The following is a 19,479-nucleotide window of genomic DNA, read 5'->3' on the forward strand; positions in this document are numbered from 1 at the left end:
TAAATATAATATAATAAATATAATATTTATATGTCTATGCTGCAGCTGCTGCTAATAAACCAGTCCGTAGAATAAACTATTAAACTAACTCAAACTATTCTATTCTGTGATACAGCGTCTGTGTAATATAATCATAGCCATATAAATATATTTATATGTCTATGAATATAATTGGTTGAAGTCATTGGTCGCCATTTTAAATGAGGCCAATGTTCGTTATCACTTGTGTTTAAAAGATAATGTAGAAAGATTTTGATTTTGTAATTATTATTATAATTATTTTTTTCTAAAATTTAAAATAAAAAACATTAATCACCTATAAGGCATAACTAAAATAAATAAATTTACAAAATTGTATAAAGTAAAAAATATGATTTTGGTGCCAAAATAAATTTATTTATTATCAATATTAAATACGTGTGATAAATTTAGTCCTATGGCCTCTTTTTAAATAACAGAATAGATGGTAACTTCAAGTGTTATCACAGTTAGCAATCTAGTTTATTATATATATCTGTGGTCTAAGGTATAAACCTAAGTCTGATAAAGAGCTTTTGACCTGGTCTGTGATCGTAAAAATGACACGTCTTCACTGACTTGATAATATTGTATATGCAGTTATTTTTTTTTTTTATAGTAGTTGCTGTGCTGTACATATTTTATGAGGCTACGTGTTGTAATTGTAAACAATGTAAACATAACCTAACGATTATTTCTGATAACACATCATTTATTGAGTATACAAAAATTGAAAAATACAAATATTCTGCCGGCTACGTCACTACGTCAAACTTCATAATAATTCATTTTTAATTTTTATTAGATTTTTCTCAGTTTTATTTAATGAGATGGTTTAGTATAGTTTAGCAAATAGGTTAACACATTTATCTGGTGTGTGTGGTACTGTGGTTTAGAGCGTTCATCATGAAAATTGGTAAGAAATAACCACAGTCTGAATATTGTTTTATAATGTAAATTAATTTGATACAATTTTACATTGTTCACTGTTTTTAGTATTTTTGTTGTCTATTGTGACCAGTTGTCTATGCCTTTCATCAAGTCTATCTGTTGATACGTATTTGACATCTAGGGACAAAGATCAACTAAAGAGTGTACTGCTTACAGGCCTAGAGTCTGAAAATTTATCTGATGTCTTCTATGCTATATCAGGACTGCAACAGCTTAATCAACAAATACCTGGTGTTCAAGTGAGTGCCCACTAAAAATAATTTAATCAGACCTAAATAAACTCATAAAAACTACATTAACAGCTATAATATATACTATATTTGGATTTTTTTTTTTGTTGCTTAAAAAGTATGTAGTTTGCCATCAAGTTACGTTGTGGTATACTCATTTTTAGTGTTAACTTATTTGCCTGATGTAGATCATATATCAAGTACATAATTATAGATATAGTAAAAGTGCTTGGTGTTAATATATAAGTAACTAAAATGTTAGTTTTTTTAACTCTGAAAAAATAAATACTTGTCTAAATGATCACATAATAATATATGATTATATATATATTAATAAATTGACTCAGCCATCTCTCAATATGCTAGATTAAAAATATATAACCTTACATTTTTGTAATTATTATTTATTACTGGGTTCTTCAGTCAAGAGCATAGACATAAGTACTATGAAATTTGTTTACTAGTATTTAAAAAGTTTATTATCTATTATGCAATATTTTATTTAATAAAAGAAGTAACCCTGATATCAGACTTACCTCCTGAATTTATCATAACAAGATGGGGAACAGGGAACGTGGCATGAAGCCGTCCAATATTATTATGATCATTTCAACAAAATAAAAAATATTATTTCAAATTTCGATACTGAATCGAGCTGCAGCTAGCAGCCATTAAAAAGCAAATTCACTGATGGAAGATATCAATTTAAAAAGCAGTTTGACATACATTTCTGCAAGTTTTTTGATTCAGACAATTAAACAATTAGAAACTAAAAACATCTTTGATAGAAAGTATAAGCATAGTAGAAATTTTTTTTAAAAACTAGAAAAAACTCAAAGGCACATGAGAGAAATAGTGAAAAATAAATTTGCCAACATAATTGAAAAAAATTCTGGATTTCAAATTATCAAAATTATCAGAGATATTTTAATAGGAAAAAATTAACTACGATCTCTGGACATTGAATTTACTTCTTCTGATTTAGCAAATATGAATAACGCCCTACCACATCAGTTGAAGTGGAACAGATTTTTAGTCAATACAAGACCAATCTTTGACCGAACCGTTGCAATTTTTTATTTGAAAACCTTCAGCAATATGTTGTTGGTCATTGCTTTGTTCCAGAATATTACTCGTTGTTTTATATACTTACATAATTTGTATCACTTTACTAAATATATACATATATAATACTACTACATTTTATTAAATAAAATATTTTTTTTGTAATTTTTAAATCTAATATATTTTTTTGATATTAACATATATTGGATTTCTTATTACAATAAAATCCGTTCCCTGCACATGACCATCTAAAAATGTTCATGGTACCTGGCTCGCTAGCCAAATCTAAGCTGTAGAGAACTCATTACTAAATATCCACATAGGTCTTTATTTTTTAAATTTTATTCTATTTAATGCATGGTGTATACAAAACTCATCGAGGAATGTTTACATAAGTCTATGATTTAATATCCTGAATAAAAAATATTAATCTCAATTAACTACCTATGCGTAATATTTTTGTTTGTATTATGCTACATGTTTCCAAGTCAAATTAAAATAATCGTACATTTTTTCAACAATAACCCAATTTTTTTTTTTTTTTAATTATCTAAAAGTTGAATAAATATTATAATTTTTAATTATGATGTTTGCATCATAAATATTTTAGTCTATTATTAAATGTGGCGTTCAGTATTAATTTGTTAGTGTATTACATTTATTTAATATTTACTCAGGATGTTTTAAAATTGTTGAACACTATCTATATGTTTACTTTTTTTGTATTTTTTAGGAAATAAAAAACGTCAAACTTGATCAGATTATTTTTACATTCAATATTATTCTAATTATTATATCTATTTTGTTTCTAAATTAAAAATTATATCTTTCTGTCACTACTCTTTCATATTTTTATGAGGCTGCTGAATAAACATATTTGAAAACCCCAAATCATAAAAGATTTGCATAATCTGTATAGTGGCTTTAAAAAATTAATTAATACATTTTTGTTCCGTCTAGGCTATTTGTGATAAAATAGTGAAATTAGTTGGGAAATTAAAAACATTAGATTCCGTATATTTTTCAACAAGTGCATGGAAAGCAATTGGCACATGTTCAGGAAAATTAGTAGTTGATGAATCTGTCCAAGTAATACAAATTATTTTATTTAGATAACATGCAAGCTTTTATTATAAATTATCTTATTTTTAGGATGTTTACACTATGTTGGAGAAGAAAGATATTAGAGATGTTCACATGTCTGATTTATACCTTGGTGTCAGTATTTTGAGTAATCTTAATCTTAAACCCAAAGATATTACTAAACTTATAAATATCATAAAAAGGAAAATGAAGCCTGATGATACTATTACTGAGTATGTCCTAGACAATTTATTAATTTTCATCAAAATATCACCTAATAATATAATTTTTTTACAGTTTTGGATATTCAATACATTTATTGGCAAGTCTTGGTCCAGAAGGGCGGTTTGCTTTCAATCGTTTGTCTGATGCTATAATGCAAGTTGATCAAGTTGACCGTAAATTCTTACAATTTGAAGGAGGCTTATCTGTTACTGGTAAAATTATATACAAAATTGCATATTGAACAGAGTGTTTATATTTTCACTAATTTAATTTTAGCCCTTGTGTTAACTGGAGTATACAAATTTTGTGATGCTGTGCAATGTAATTCTTCATTCCCAATTCAAAATGATCAAGCTCTAATGTTTAGTAATTACCTTTTATCTCGTAAATCGGTACAAACACCTAAGGGAGCATATTTCTTGATTAGTGCTCTTAAAACATTGTCTAATAACAAAGTATGTTGTTTACAGATTTTTATTAATTTATGAAATAATAGAATAATAACTTTACTTTTATATCTATTGTAATATCTATAAAATATTTGCAGTACCATTTGCCAATTGCAGCTACACTTGTAAAACCGATGGGTGATCTAGATGATACACAAAAAATACTTTCTGTGCGTTTCACCAATTTACTTGGAGAACCACTGCCGACATCTCTTTCTGTTGGTGTTGAATCAGCAATGTTAAATAACAAAGTTGTAATGTCTAAAAATAAATTCAAATCAACTGCCGACAAGTAAGAGTTTATGTCTAAATTTATATAGTAAATTATTAGTAATAATTTATTACCTACATTACTAATAATATTATTTTTGCACCTAACCAATTTTGTGTTTTGTTTTAAGGACTGTATATGAATTAGATTTTAATGAACCAGATTTGTCTATTGGAATCTATAGTATTGTGATAAGTGCTACACCATTAGATAAAGTCAAGATCCCACTATTGGGCAATACAGCTATTCCACTTGAGGTAAAAGTATCAGCTTCTTCAGTAAACATTGTTGACTTCAAAGTTGGGACAACTGATAACGATCAACAATCAGGCCCATCTCTTCAAACGTATGAATAATCTAATTTTCTATTAGTCCAATTTTTTGTTTAATATGATACATTTTTAGTTTGAAATATGGTGAAAAGTTGCCAACTCAATTAAAAGCAGACCACATGCAAAGAATTATAGTCCGCTTTGCTATTAAAGATTATCAAGTTAAGAAAAATGTTCAAGTACACCAAGCATTTGTTAGGTTTACAAATGTCAAGACTGGTTCTCAAAGTGTATTTGTCGCCGAATTGGACTCTCAAAATAATTATAAATTGGATATGGTATGTTTTACAATCAAAATTAATGAACTGTATGTTAATTTAAAAAAAAAAAAATTTTTCTAGGACTTAGGCGTTAAATCAGTATCATTCAAACATGCATCTGGTATATATTCTATGGATTTAATTATCGGTGACTCTCTATTAAAGAATCCTATAGTTTGGCAATTTAGTGACATCAAATTGAAATTTTCTGAAGTTGAATCAGATACTGCTGAATCTTTTGCAGATTTTTATAAACCAAAAAAATTAATATCTGTGCGTAAAACATTTTATTCTCAAATGCTGTATATTATAATTCAAGTATTGCATTTAACAATAAGTATGTTTATTTTTCAGCATACTTTTAGAGAACCTGAATCTAGACCACCTCATATTGTATCACTTCTTTTTACCGTATTGTCTCTTGCGCCATTGTTGGTTCTTTTTGTTCTGGTTAGTATAAATTACAATCATAATTTTTATCAACTATTTATTATTAAAATTTAACTTTTCTAGTGGACTCGCTTGGGAGTTAATATAAAAAACTTTCCCTTCAATTTGAGTGCCATAGGATTTCATTCGGCATTAGCAGGTGAGTGGCTTATATCTCTTTAATCATTATAAATTATTAATTGTTAAACATTATTATTTTCCAGGCATATTCATACTATTTGGTATGTTTTGGGTATACTTAGATATGTTCATAACATTGAAATATTTGTTTTTATTGGGAATTTCAATATTCTTATTTGGTAACCGATTACTGTCATACATTGCAAGAAGAAGAAATAAGTAACTTAGATGACAATTCTATTGAGTGGGTTATCGATGATAAAGTCAAATTATCTTTATTCGTTCTGTTGTGTGTAAGCTAATGTCAGATTCAATTTCTTTTATCATTTTTGCTAGCATTGAACAATATCTTCTAAATTGTATTGTAAAACTTCAATGTACATATAATGAATAATTTATTACATTTATAAATATTAGAATATGAAAACATGAATTACACACTTATAATAGACATATATACATTGTGTATATATATGCATATAAATATGTATTTACCTACTTAATTTTAAAAATTACAAATGATATTTTCTGAACAAAGCATTTTTGTATAAACATACTTATTTTTATTTGTCAATGTATTGGGTTGAAGAATTTAATTGAAGGCTAAATTTCTTAAGGCAACAAATGTATTGTTTTTATTTTAAGTATTATTTGTTCTTCGAAATTATGTAGTAAAATTTGAAACAATATTTTTTTTGTCTTTTCTTTGAGTATTATTGTTAAAAAAGATAAATAAACAAACCAGTAAATCAGTAAATAATCAGCCAATAATTTTTTTAAATGGGAATTTCTACTGTATAGTAGATTTTGTGTGTACCGCGTTTTTAAGATTGTGTAAGTAATATAGAAATATAGTATTAAATTTAAATATAACGACATTATTGGGCATTAATAACGACAAATTAATAAATTAAAAGTCACATTATTTTTAACTTATTAACTTACTTGTTTGTTGTTTTTTATTAACTGAACTTTGATTTAACTAATTTGTATCTGGGTTAACCTAGTCAGGACACCTACCAAAGCAGTATGAAATCAGCAACTAGGTAATAGCAGTGGGCGTTTACTATTTTTTATTAGGTGTGCCCCATGCACTAGGTCGTGGCAGTTTTTTTTTCTGCATTGGTGAGCACCTGGTTATAATTCATTAATTGAACACATATAAACTAGTTATTTAAATCAACTTATATAATTATTTTGATTTGTCATATAAGTGTGTACCCACAATGTAAATATAATTAGGAAAAAAAGATTTTTGTTTATATTTTATAGATAAAAACTAATGTCATGTAAATCTATTCATAATATAGGGGTAGTAATGCCTAACATTAGTCACCCATTTAATAGATACGAGCGCGAGAGCCACAAAATCACAATTACCTATTATTCATAATACCTACTTATTTATTATTATTTATTACTTACTATTTAATAGTATGTATATTATATTATATAATTTTCATGAATTGTTATTATTTCGATTTATGTATTATATTTTATATTATAATTTTATCACAAAAATAGTAAATACTAAATATCCATCTACCAATGCTGGTGTATTATACATTTATAATATACTCATAGTTCATACAGTTTACGCCAGCGTTTCTCAGCCAGGGGGTTGCGTAGGTCAAAAATAATAAAATGCTGATTTAAAATTGATATTGATAATAATAGGATATTTATACTGTTCAAACCTCTACCTAATAAAGATGGAGGGGAGGTTGCGAAGTGATTGACCATATTTTATCCCTATTTTGGGGGTCGCGACACTAAAAATGTTGAGAAACGATGGTTAACGCTGTTATAAAAATTGGATAGATTTACGGGAAACTGAATCTAGTTGGTGTATTCAGAAGGTCGAAATTCCCAGTTCTTTTAAAAATAAATTTAACAAAAATAGCAATTTTTGTTTTTTGATAAAATCGTTATTGGGTCTTAGATAAAATCTAAAATCAAATTACCGTAGATACGTGAAATTGTCATTTGTCACTGGATGTTAATGTTACATTTACTATATTATACTCTATAAATTTTTTTAAATGTTTCGACTCGTGTTGAGCTGTTAAAAGGCATGTGAAATTTTCGATTTTTAATATTTTATTAAAAATTAATATCTATAAAAAAAAATGTGCTTGATCAGACCTTAACACAAGTTGAAGGGTGCATGGTTAGTAAAAATTAAAGACGTATAGATTTCAGGGGTGGAGGTTTAGAGTATAAATATTTTTTTGACACATTTTAACCATTGTTTGTAGCAAATGCTAGACTAGGATATGTGCATTTGACATAGATGATAGATATTAATATTATATTATAAATAATAAATCCATAAACAAGTAAATCAATAAATCATGATAGTGTTATTTTTTAGAACTCGGTGAACTCGGTGAAATACCAAATCTGTAATATTTCATATGAATGTAAATTACTACGAATTATTTAATCTATAGTTTAATCTTCATGATATACTCGTATGTATGTCTTAAAAGTTATAACCAGTGCTCGAATTGGGAAAAATTAAGTAGAGGAGCTCAATCCAACGATTTAAAAACTGTGTTCCAAGTGCAAAATTAATCAACACTGCAGGCCTGTGGGGGGCTTCGCCCCCCCCACACCCCAATTCCCGCCACCTAGTTTACATTTTGAATAACTACCACTTTTCAGCTACACATATTTGAATTCCAACTATAATATATTTTCATAGTACCTAATATTTATCAATATTTAAATTGATCCATATACCGATTTTTGTAATCTTGTTCCGGCTTGTGTGAATGTGTAATTTGTAAAGAAAACATATCATAATATTTTTAATGTCTTCAATACATAAACCATTGGCGCTGTTCGTAGATCCTAAACACCGTACTTGTGTTTGGGGGAATGGAAAATTGAAACTTTCAATTTCGACTAAGATTTAAACGTAAAATTATAATAATATTGTATAAATGTCGGGATATAAGGACGTTATAGGTAGTGTGTACCTATAACTCTAATTAAAAAATACTAATCACTCAAGTGCACACACTTTATTTGAAAAGTCCTTACTATAATAGTTATAGGTACCATTTTATTTTGTAAATTACGGTTTTTACCAGTACTTAAAACCGGTAGCCGGTTTGTAACGAAAACCGGTAAAAAACCAATAATTGTCCACAACTTTTAAATATTAATAAAAAATCACCAACCCTCTATATTAATCATTGTATCATGATATTATTGTTATTATTATTAATAGTTTTTTTTACATTTAATTTTCTTAAAATTACATACTGGTCATACTGCAGTCTTCAATGTGTACCGTATAATTTTTTCTGATTTTTTTTTACTTCTCAATATTTATTTTTCGTGTGGCCGCCAATCTCTCCTTTCTCGTTTTTCTTTCATAATTTAAACTTGTTGATTTTTGTGTACACAATTTTCAAAATTTAATAACCATCATGTGCCTTTTAAATAAACATTCTATCATAATTTTATTATTATCAGCGCCGCCACTACACCATTTTTGGGCCCGTGTGTAAATAAATGAATGGGCCTTAACCCCTCTTGAAAATTGAAAAATTAACCTATTGACTATTATTAACTATTATAAAATTAATTTTTCCAAATTTGAAAACATACTTTGGAATTTTGAGTTATTACTCAATACTCCTTCGCATGACGCGATTTAATCAATTGCAACCAAACTACCAAACTATTTTTAATTTCGGTTTTACAGGCTGCTTTAGAAACGTTAATGTACGATAATGTTGTGTACAAAACAAAACCAATCTATTGCTCAATCTGTATTAATGATTATTATTATAACAAAATAGTTTTATTTTATTTATTTCTATATATTTTTTAATTTTTATCATTGGGCCCCCATTATGGGTTGGTGCCCTGGGCCCGTGTGTTTGACACACGCAACACATCCGGTTATTGCGGCACTGATTATTATTAATAGGTTTTTGCATTTGATTATCTATTGAGATTACATATTGCATTCTTCAATGTGTATTCGTATATACAGTATAATATTTAAAATTTTAGATTCTGAGCGGAGCGAAGAATGTATTGATTTTACCATTTTTTTTTTTTTTTTTGTGTCTGTCATCACGTTTTGCATGGGACAGCAAAAGCAGTGCTTCGATTTTCGACTTCAGTACCTCGTTCAATCAGAATGTGACTCTAGTTGATACTTTGGGAGGTCAAAAGAAAAAATTTCTCAATATTTTTCTAAATAATTGAGATAAACAAACTAAAAATTAAGGGGAAAACGGGAAATTTTAAGCACAATCAGTTTTCGACAAAATCGATTTTGGTTTTTGATATAACTTTAAACCCATCATGACCATAGATACATGAAATGTTCACTGAATGTAAATTATATAAGTATAATATACTATCCACCATACAAGATACAATTTTCAAAAAATGCCGACTCTAGTTAACTATTCATAGGTATTTGCAATTTTCGATTATTAGTTTTTTTTTAAATTAATATCGATAAAAATGTATTTGTTGAGTAGAAAAGCTTAAAAATTTAATACAAGGCTCTTAACATATTGTTACAATAGCAGTTGAAAAATGTTAAAAATTCTTAGGCACGATTTTTTTTATAAGCATTTAAAGTTCAAATTTTGACTAAATTCGTAAAAAATTACGGCAATGTTCAAATTATCTTATATAGAAATTCATTAAAAATTTTCTTTTTATATCTAAGATTTGAAAATTTGATACAAGGCTCCTAACATATTTTTACAATAGCAGTTGAAAAATAAAAGAAATATATAGTCACGATTTTTTTTTATAATCATTCAAAGTTTGAATTTTTACGACATACGTAAAAATCACGAAAATTCGCAAATTATTTTAAGCTTGAAATTCATAAAACAATTTCTTCGATTTGAAAATTTTTGATAATCTATAATATATCCTAGACAGATAAACCGTCTCCACTCAGAATCGTTTTTCGGATACAATGATTTAATATCATTGGATTCAAATTTAATTCCATCCATTACAGCAGTAATTATAATATATATATAAATATATTATAAATGTATAATTTGCATAATTTATTTAAATAATTGACCAATTTTATATTATTTTAAAAACAATAAATAAGTAAATCTTCTATACATTTCTATATATTCAATACATGTTTATAGAACAAATATAGTATTGTTTTGGTTTGATTGATGCTGGAAGGGGTTGGTGGGTCGAAGCTTCCATGGTAGTGCGTGATGGTTAATTTTGTGAAGAACGCTCTTTCAGCCTACATCCAGTGAGCCCCTCTTATATTTTTTCCCAAATCAAGCACCACTATTAAGAAGAAGAATTCTATAGACTTACTGTTATTTAATAATTATTATTGCAGAAAAGGACTTCCAACATAGATGGTTAAAATAAAAACAAATATTATGATTTATGAGCTACTAAGGTAGGCATATGTGTAATACCTGTTATCATTTTTTTCATCTATATTATAACAACTTATTTAAGTGTGCTGTCATTTCCTTAAAACTAAAATGAGTGATGTATGTTAAACGCATTTATATATATATATTATCTATATAAAATGTTTACATATTGACTATTCATGTTTTTAGCAATACGTTTAGAATCGTGTACACTTGTTTAATAATTTTAGAAATCAAAGATCTGGATGCTCTTTCGCTCGAAAACAGAGCTGAACTTAATGTCAAATCTCGTTGAGTGCGTTGAAACATAATCACGATGAGTTGTTTGTTTTTGTTGGGCATATCGTACCACGTCATGTTATAAATGTGATTAGACAAACGTTTGTGCTGTAAACAAAGATCACAATATTTTGTAGGCTCGTGATATTTTATTTCATATAATATGCATATAATCACATATATAAGTCGCATATGCACAATTGAATATAATCGAATTTTGATAATTTACGATAGTTAAGATATAGGCAATTAATTATAGTATTTAACTGATACATATTATGAAACACATTTTGCTAAGACTATTATTGACGATGGACGATGGTTGTATCGTAATTTTCGGCTTATAGGTAGTTATTAGTTATAATATTATAATTTTCAGTCAAATTTAAACTTAACCAAAACAATGGTCCTACAAGTTATAGTAAGTACCAGCTTTATACATATAACATATACGTACTAATGGAGCAAATCTCTATTAAAATCTGAAAACATTTTATTAATCAATTTATATGATATGGTGGTCGATGAAACCGGCTACAACTCATTTTTATAAATTATTGGAAATTGATGTAGGTAGCTATTATAGTCATGAAAATAATTACCTCACTAATTGCCATATCTGATTATTACTCCTCAGAATTCATTATTAAAGGTAACCTATTAGATGTGATCTATTCGATATTTAAATTCGAATTTTATTCTAACCGAAATAACCAAATTAAAAATTGTGTTAAAAAAACAATTTTAGCAAACCGTAGGATGTGAAAATATTGATATTCACCGGGGAAACGGTAAATATATTTCTGATGACTTGAAGGGTAAAAATATATGAGCAAATGTTTAACAGATTCATTAAAACATTATAGAATGTTCTTTAATTTTGATAATTAAGTATTAAAAATATTTTACCAAGCTCAAGACGACTTCTCCGACGTGACAGTGAAAACAAATTGGGAGTAAATTAAATAGCAACGAACCAGCAATTTTCACCTTATAACCGAGGGAAGCATTTACCTATATTAAAGATACATATCAATATTATTATTTAATAACATATAATTTGTTATTTTGTTAGTTTAACAAACTAGGTATTCGATTAAATAATAAATAATAATATAATTAGGTATTGTACTTTCGTTAGATTGTAAATAAGGATGGCCAATATTACTTGCACAACGATTATTTCAATTAGGATCATCCATTTGAAATATGACTTTAAATCATCTAAAAATCTAAAACATAGGAAGTTACAAGAGTATGTCTACAGGATTAAGAATGATACACTATAAAATTATATCTTAGGTTCTGAGTAAAGATTGAGAAAGAGTAAGACATGTATATATAATTAAATAGTTTTATTTTATTCCCCTATAGTAACAGTAGTCTATTAAACTAACCTGTAATTTAATTATAAATATGTTATTCTTTTTTTTTTTTTTTTTTTTTTTTATTTACATAAGACATTCCTAGCCTAAGGCTATCTAAATCTAGGGATATTTACAGTTTACATAATATTTTTAACATTATAACGTGATAATTAAAAGATTTTTAAAGGTACTAAGGATAAATTACATAGGTAATAAAATATACATAAGTAACAAGGTGCTTACAATAATAAGATATTTACATATTTACAATAGTATAACTATAAGTAACAGAAGTCGTAGAGTGATCTGGAAGAAGTGCATGTGTAGGGTGAAGATTTGAGGGTTGGGAGGTGGCTTAGTGTAGAAGGTCGTGGGGACGACCTCGTTTTAATCGACGATGAGTTGGGTGGGTGAGTAGGTTATAGTGAATTGCACCTGATGAATTTTGAAGAGAGCAGTGAAAATTATTTGCTAATGTTTTAATATGAGCTTTGATATCTTGAATTTGAAAGTCTTTGTGTAGATTTGCATTTCTGACAAACCACGGAGCATATGTTATTCTTAAATACTGTTAACTATAATCTGTTTAAATTTAAAATTAACCTAATGAGTTAAAAATTCTAATTAACTTATTATTTTGTTGATGCTTACACATATGTTTACACATACCAAAATAATATCATACATTACATCTCATGTATCATTTTCCAATCAGAAATTAAAAATAATTTCTATTTTATTTTTAATTTCTAATAAAATATTATGATATAATGTGTATTCAATACATTTCATACATTATAACGATATATACCTATACTGTCGAGAGAACCAGTGGCGTCCCTAGACCCTTTCATAGGGGGGGGGGGGCGAACTTCATACATCACCTATATATTTATATGAAAATACACCAATTACTAGGTTTTTTACCTTTTAATTAATTTTAAGAAAGAAAATAGAGGTCATGGAGGGGGCGACTGCCCCATTCGCCCCCTCCCTTGAGGACGCCCCTGGAGAGAACAGGTCGATTCTTCGCAATTCCCCGTGCCATCTATAAGTGGGAGATTGTAAATTCCGCCCGAAATGAACAGGTAAAAACAAGGTCTATGGTAAATTCTGCCCGGGTAAATATCCAAGCAAAAAAAGGTACATGTAAATTCCGCCCGGAAAAATAAATATTTTTAATCTATAAGCGTTCCGTGAATGTACGACGCGACCGTACTTTTCGCGACGTGGTGCGTGTTATAACTTATAGTATTGGGAAGTCACAACATTTTCGAATATAATTATTGATTATGATTTTATTTTGACGCTTTTTTATTATTATAAATATTAATATTTTTACTATTATATTTTTATTTTGTTATATGCACATGACATGTTCTAATTATTGATTATATGATTATATTTTGATTCGTTTTTATTATTATAAATATTACTACTTTTAATATAATTTTTTTATTTTCGGGCGGAATTTACATGTACCTTTTTTTACCTGAATTTTTTTTTGGGCGGAATTTACATGTACCTTATTTTACCTGTAGTTCATTTTGGGCGGAATTTACCATTTTCGGGCGGAATTTACATGCGCTTCTATAAGTTATGACCTAAAACAGGGTAAAACGTGGGGAAGAACTGATAATATTCGTCGGTCCGCAGCCTGTTCTCTTGCTAAACAAAGTATAAGTATTTTAACACAATAGCATTTGACTGTTATTTAAGGGAATTGCCTAGACATTTCCCCTCTTTTACCACCTTGTCTACACCGTTGCTATTATTTAAAATAAATTATGACATCCCCACTTTTTATAATGTACAATTTCCATTACTCCACTTATTTTGAGCCATTTTGACTAGTAATAGTAATAGTAATAGTAATAGGTACTCACTTGATAATTATTTGATGGTGACGTATACAATCAATAAAAAGTGTTTGGAACTGCTTATCCATTTTATATTTAAATGCATCGTTAATCCCATTTAGTAACATTTCAAACTGACTAATTAATTCATTCAAAAATACCATAAAACCCAAATTGAATGATAAAACCGAAATGTATAGAATAACAGTAAATATGACTTGCAGTGCATAAATGATTCCATACGTACTGAATTTATTAATATCAACAATCTATAAATTAAAAATATCCATCAAATCAAATGAAATATCAATGTTAAATTACAACTTACCTACAAGTTATACATACCTAATCCTATACCATATACGAAGATATTATATACATATATTAGCTATTAGTTAACAAAGTATAATGCATATTATTAACTACTTTTATATAATAAATAGGTACCTACTAAGTACAAATAGAACACATAATCCATACGATTTTATTTTTTTTATAGAACTAATTCATACGTGATTAATATTGAATATTCCCTAATATGGTACCTAATAATATGTTATTATTAGTGAGAGATTATTTTCCACATTTAAATAAAACAATCCATCGATACCTACCATAATGTTGATACATATGTATATATATACAGGGTGATTCTTTTATCAAACAACACTTATAGGGTGTTCGTGTGTAAATATACCACCTAACATAAACCTATAACACACAAACACCACCCAACTTTGGGAGGCTATATCTTGTAAACGGATTAACGAAAAATTAAAATTCATTGAAAAAATAGCCTTTTTAGTTTATGATATTTTAAGTATATATACTTAACCTATAGGTTGTCATTTGAAAATCAAAAGTTGATAATGGTTTACCTGATAAATATAAGGGTGAAAATATTTTAAAAATATATAGTTCTAGAACAAGATGGATCAAAAATTTTTAAAAAGAAATTTGAAAAAAGTCAATAGTTTTTGAAATAATGAGTGTTGTTTGATAAAATAATCACCCTCTATATATATAGCAAAGAAAAGATCGACCTACCCAATTGGATGTTTAGTAATTATTTTATGTTAAGAATGTTAAGATATTATAATGGTTTGACATTAATTATTCAATAAATAATATAAATTTATAATAATTGGACAGAAAAGATCCATTGCATAAACCGGGTAGGTAAATCCATTTTTTCCGAAATTCGTATTTTTACATTTTCGGGTAAGGAGTAATTTTATTTATAGTTAGGTGAAATGCCAAGGAATATTCATCTATTAGATAAGCTAATATAAAAATGGAAATGTTTAATCTATAGAGTTGGCACAATAACCGGGTATTATTTTATGCCTCCTTATGAACAATTTTCCAAAATATTAAGATCCGTTCTTGTACTCGATCCTTAATTTATTTATGATAGGTTACTTAATTTTTCTACATTATCGTGTAACCTAGATGGGAAAACGTGATGATATGGCACAAAATACAAATTATTGGTGGTGTAATTATCAATAACATGTTCTTGTATAACAGAATCAATTGACAAAATTAAAACAATTTTGATTTTTGAAGCAATGAACATTGAACAATTATGTCAATACTACACTCACTCATCAGTCATTACTCATTATAGTGATCATCTACTTAGAAATCTAAAAAAATGTACCTTAGGCCAAAACAAAACGAAATGTGCTCGGTTATCCAATGGTAGTTTACCAATATCGTTTATAGCTGATACTAAAGGCCCAAACGTAATAGCTAATGATAATATTGCTAGAGGTATTGTTAAACTTTTAACTGTTTTTATGTTTTTTTTATAAGCCACATTTGGATTCAATGCTCTTTTGATGGACCATTGGATAAATTTGGTTTGTATGCAATCGTAATTGGACACGATGCTTTTTTTTTTTAATACAAATACCATAAACAGTAAACTGAAATATATTCCAACTATTGTGTACTGAATTAACTCCATAGCCATTGGCATATCAGAAATTTGGTCCCAAATATTGTACGCTGCAGCCAAACTTACCTGATAATTCATATAAAATATTATATAACTTATATACGTCATGAATAATTAAGTCATTAAGAAAATATATTATATTTAATTTTAAGAACATAAGGTATAATTAATCATGATAATGTATTATGAATAATGTTATTTATAGCGTGAATGATTTTAATAGTCAATATGAATACAGTCATAATATTTTAGCTTTTGTCTTTGTATTTCTATTTTTGTAAATTTAATCGCCTAGTTTATAGATTAAATTAAAACATTAAATAACTCTCTGTCTCCTTACCTTCAACATAAGCATAGGTTATAGAAGGTAGATAAATCATAATATAATTATAAGTATATAATTATATTCATATTTTTTTAAATATATATCACCTATCTTGGCTATCTTAAATAAAGGCTTCGACATCTTGAAATATTAGCCTACGCTCTATAGCAGGGGTGGACAACTTGCGGCTCGCGTCTTATTTAAAAAAAAAAAACAAATGTTTATTAACGATAAAATTTAAAAAAAATAAAATGTCTTTATAAACTGCATTTTGGCTCTTGGCCCTTGATATCATTGTATTTATCCATGTGGCCAGTGGAAATATTCATGTTGGCAACCTCTGCCCTATGGTTACTCATATTTATACATTTAAGTAAATGGTTATTAATTTTCATTATAGAAAAAAAAATGTAATAGCTGATTGAGTAAATTATACTTAAAGGGCGCAAAACTCGCATGTTTTCTCTCCATCTTAGGAACGTACAACATAGTGTCATAGTATACATACTAAATTCGTGTTCAATTTCAATAAAACCAATTATGAGTTGTTAGCTTTAATAATTAATATAAGAATAAATTTATCTCCTATCAAACTTTAAGTTAAGAATACTATCTACGGACTCTTATTATAGATACTTAAATTTTAAAGTGAGTTATAGCCATGTAAAATACTAAAATTCATCTTTAACTCTTTTTGTAAGAACCGGTTGGTGTATGTACATAATAGGATAAATAAATAAATGAATAAAATATTACAATTATATATTAATATATTATGCTCATAAAGTCATAATTCGCTTTAAAATGAAAATATCAATGTATAAGTATATACGAAGAGCACCAATAACATATTCACATTTAAACTCAATGATAGATAAATTCATTCTAATATTCAAGTAATTAACGAACAATTAATCAATGTATTGATTTCACAATGATATATGTATTATTTTTATTAAATTTTTTTTTTGTGTCTGTCATCACTTTTTGGGGCAGTAAAAATGATTTGGTGTTCTTCAACAGTATATTTTCTGATAGGAAAGTGAATCTTGTACTTAAGAGCGTCAAAAGTCAAAAATTCCCAATATTTTTCAAAATCGATAGGAAAAACAAACAAAATAAAATAAAACTGTTCATTTTTAACAAAACCAGTTTTTGATAAAATCGATTTTGATATCGATTTTTTTTTTTGTAACTCTATAAACAAATTACAGTAGATACATGAAATTTTCACTGAATATTTATATTAGCATTTTCTATATAGTACATCATACGATTTTCAAAATATTTCTCAACTCTTTTCAATTTATTTACAGACGTTTGAAATTTTCGTTTTTTAAATTTTTTTCTATGAATGTCAATATAATTTTATTAGTTGCAGGGTAAAATAGCTTAATAATTTAATACAAGGCTCTTAATATATTTTTATAGTGGTGGTTGAAAAATATTAAAAATACAAAACTAGTCACACATTTTTTATAAGCATTTAAAGTTTAAATGTTATTAAAATTTATTAGTTAAAATATCCTAGACTGATATTATATCATTCAAGTCAAATTTAATACAATCTATTGCAGTACATGAAACACTTATAACTCTGTAATTATAGGCTGTATGGCACTTACCCACTTTTTGATGAAATGTTTAAATTGGTTTATGAAAAACTATAAGTATACGAAGTATACAAAACCTTGTGTTAAATTGTCAAGCTTTTTTTGCCAAAAATAAATATGCATCATACATTAATCAAAGAAAAATTAAAAGTTGAAAGTTGAAAATACCTATAAATATCATAAAAAAGGCTAAAATATATTTAAAATTAAATGCTAATATGATTATATAAATATAAAGTTAAAAATTCAAGTCTTTACAGTTTTAAAAGTTCTAAAATTACAAAAAAAAAATCTTTTTAAAAATTGGGTTTCTTTCAAAATGCACGTTTTTCCTTATTTTTTTCTCGGTTATTTTTAAAAGTGCTGGAATTTTTTTATTTAACTCCCCAAAATATTAACTATATCTTATTTGCTACTCAAAACCATCTTCAAAATCGAAAATATTATAATTTTTACCCTCAAAAAACTGATTTCAACCAAATTAATGTAGAAAAAAATATTGAAATATCAATACGCATTCATAAATCCGCCCACAATATAATATTGTGTAAGCATTTTTTAATATCATATCTGGTAAACATTTAAAATGGTATAATATAATATTTATTATTACTCACTAATACTATCCAATCAAAAAAGTAAAATTGCATTATAAATCTTGAAATATAACGATATTGACTAGTGTCCAAGAAAAATGCAATGGTCATAAGTATTTGATAACATTTTCGCTGGTAATTTTTTTTTTCAATCGATTTCATTTTTATTTTTTTTTGACAACTGCTTGATAAGAAAATTCGGAGAAAAATGGTTTAGTTTAAAGAAAGAACTAGTTTGATGAATACCAATAATATTTAAGGCATTTCGATAATAAGAGGTTTGCAGACGGAATTTACCTATTTGGTTATTAGTTTATTATTTATAATAGGTATTATAATTCTGACTGTCAAACGATGTTTTAGGTAAGTATATATTTTGTAGTCACATTTCATAAAATATTTATTTATTTAAATATCAAAAAAAAATCCTAATAACACAAATCAGGTTCTCTGTTTCTACATATATCCCTATATTTACACTACATAGGAATGACTACACAGTTAGAATACCTTACCTATATTAACATTTATTTTGCTACTTATACGACCTATCCATATTATTATAATATGTGTCCACGGTCGTGCAGTCCGCCTATCCGTGCGCTATTATATTGTATA

At 27.0% G+C, this 19,479-nt stretch overlaps 2 protein-coding genes across 2 annotated transcripts; one reads left to right on the top strand and one right to left on the bottom strand.

Annotated features, from left to right (window-relative positions):
* The first annotated feature begins 683 nt into the window (after positions 1 to 683).
* Positions 684 to 6,394, top strand: OstDelta (oligosaccharide transferase delta subunit). Its single transcript, XM_089221136.1, has 13 exons — positions 684 to 934; positions 1,015 to 1,208; positions 3,225 to 3,353; positions 3,417 to 3,580; positions 3,645 to 3,784; positions 3,849 to 4,027; positions 4,120 to 4,313; positions 4,423 to 4,638; positions 4,698 to 4,902; positions 4,966 to 5,157; positions 5,239 to 5,334; positions 5,398 to 5,473; positions 5,538 to 6,394. Exons 1-13 carry the CDS (start codon positions 925 to 927, stop codon positions 5,675 to 5,677), a joined length of 1,935 nt encoding a protein of 644 aa, XP_089077262.1. The 5' UTR covers positions 684 to 924; the 3' UTR covers positions 5,678 to 6,394.
* A 4,252-nt stretch (positions 6,395 to 10,646) lies between these two features.
* On the bottom strand, positions 10,647 to 19,028 carry LOC149058471 (odorant receptor 4-like). The gene is made up of 6 exons (XM_089220171.1): positions 18,883 to 19,028; positions 16,028 to 16,393; positions 14,392 to 14,633; positions 12,271 to 12,370; positions 12,048 to 12,152; positions 10,647 to 11,246 (listed from the first exon to the last, which is right to left on the bottom strand). The coding sequence occupies exons 1-6, from the start codon at positions 19,021 to 19,023 to the stop codon at positions 11,037 to 11,039; spliced, it is 1,164 nt and encodes a 387-aa protein (XP_089076297.1). The 5' UTR covers positions 19,024 to 19,028; the 3' UTR covers positions 10,647 to 11,036.
* Positions 19,029 to 19,479: the final 451 nt, after the last annotated feature.

The sequence above is a fragment of the Diuraphis noxia genome, unplaced genomic scaffold (assembly GCF_037042655.1).
Source record: "Diuraphis noxia isolate RWA-SAM2 unplaced genomic scaffold, SU_Dnox_SAM2 contig0002, whole genome shotgun sequence".
NCBI lineage: Eukaryota > Metazoa > Arthropoda > Insecta > Hemiptera > Aphididae > Diuraphis > Diuraphis noxia.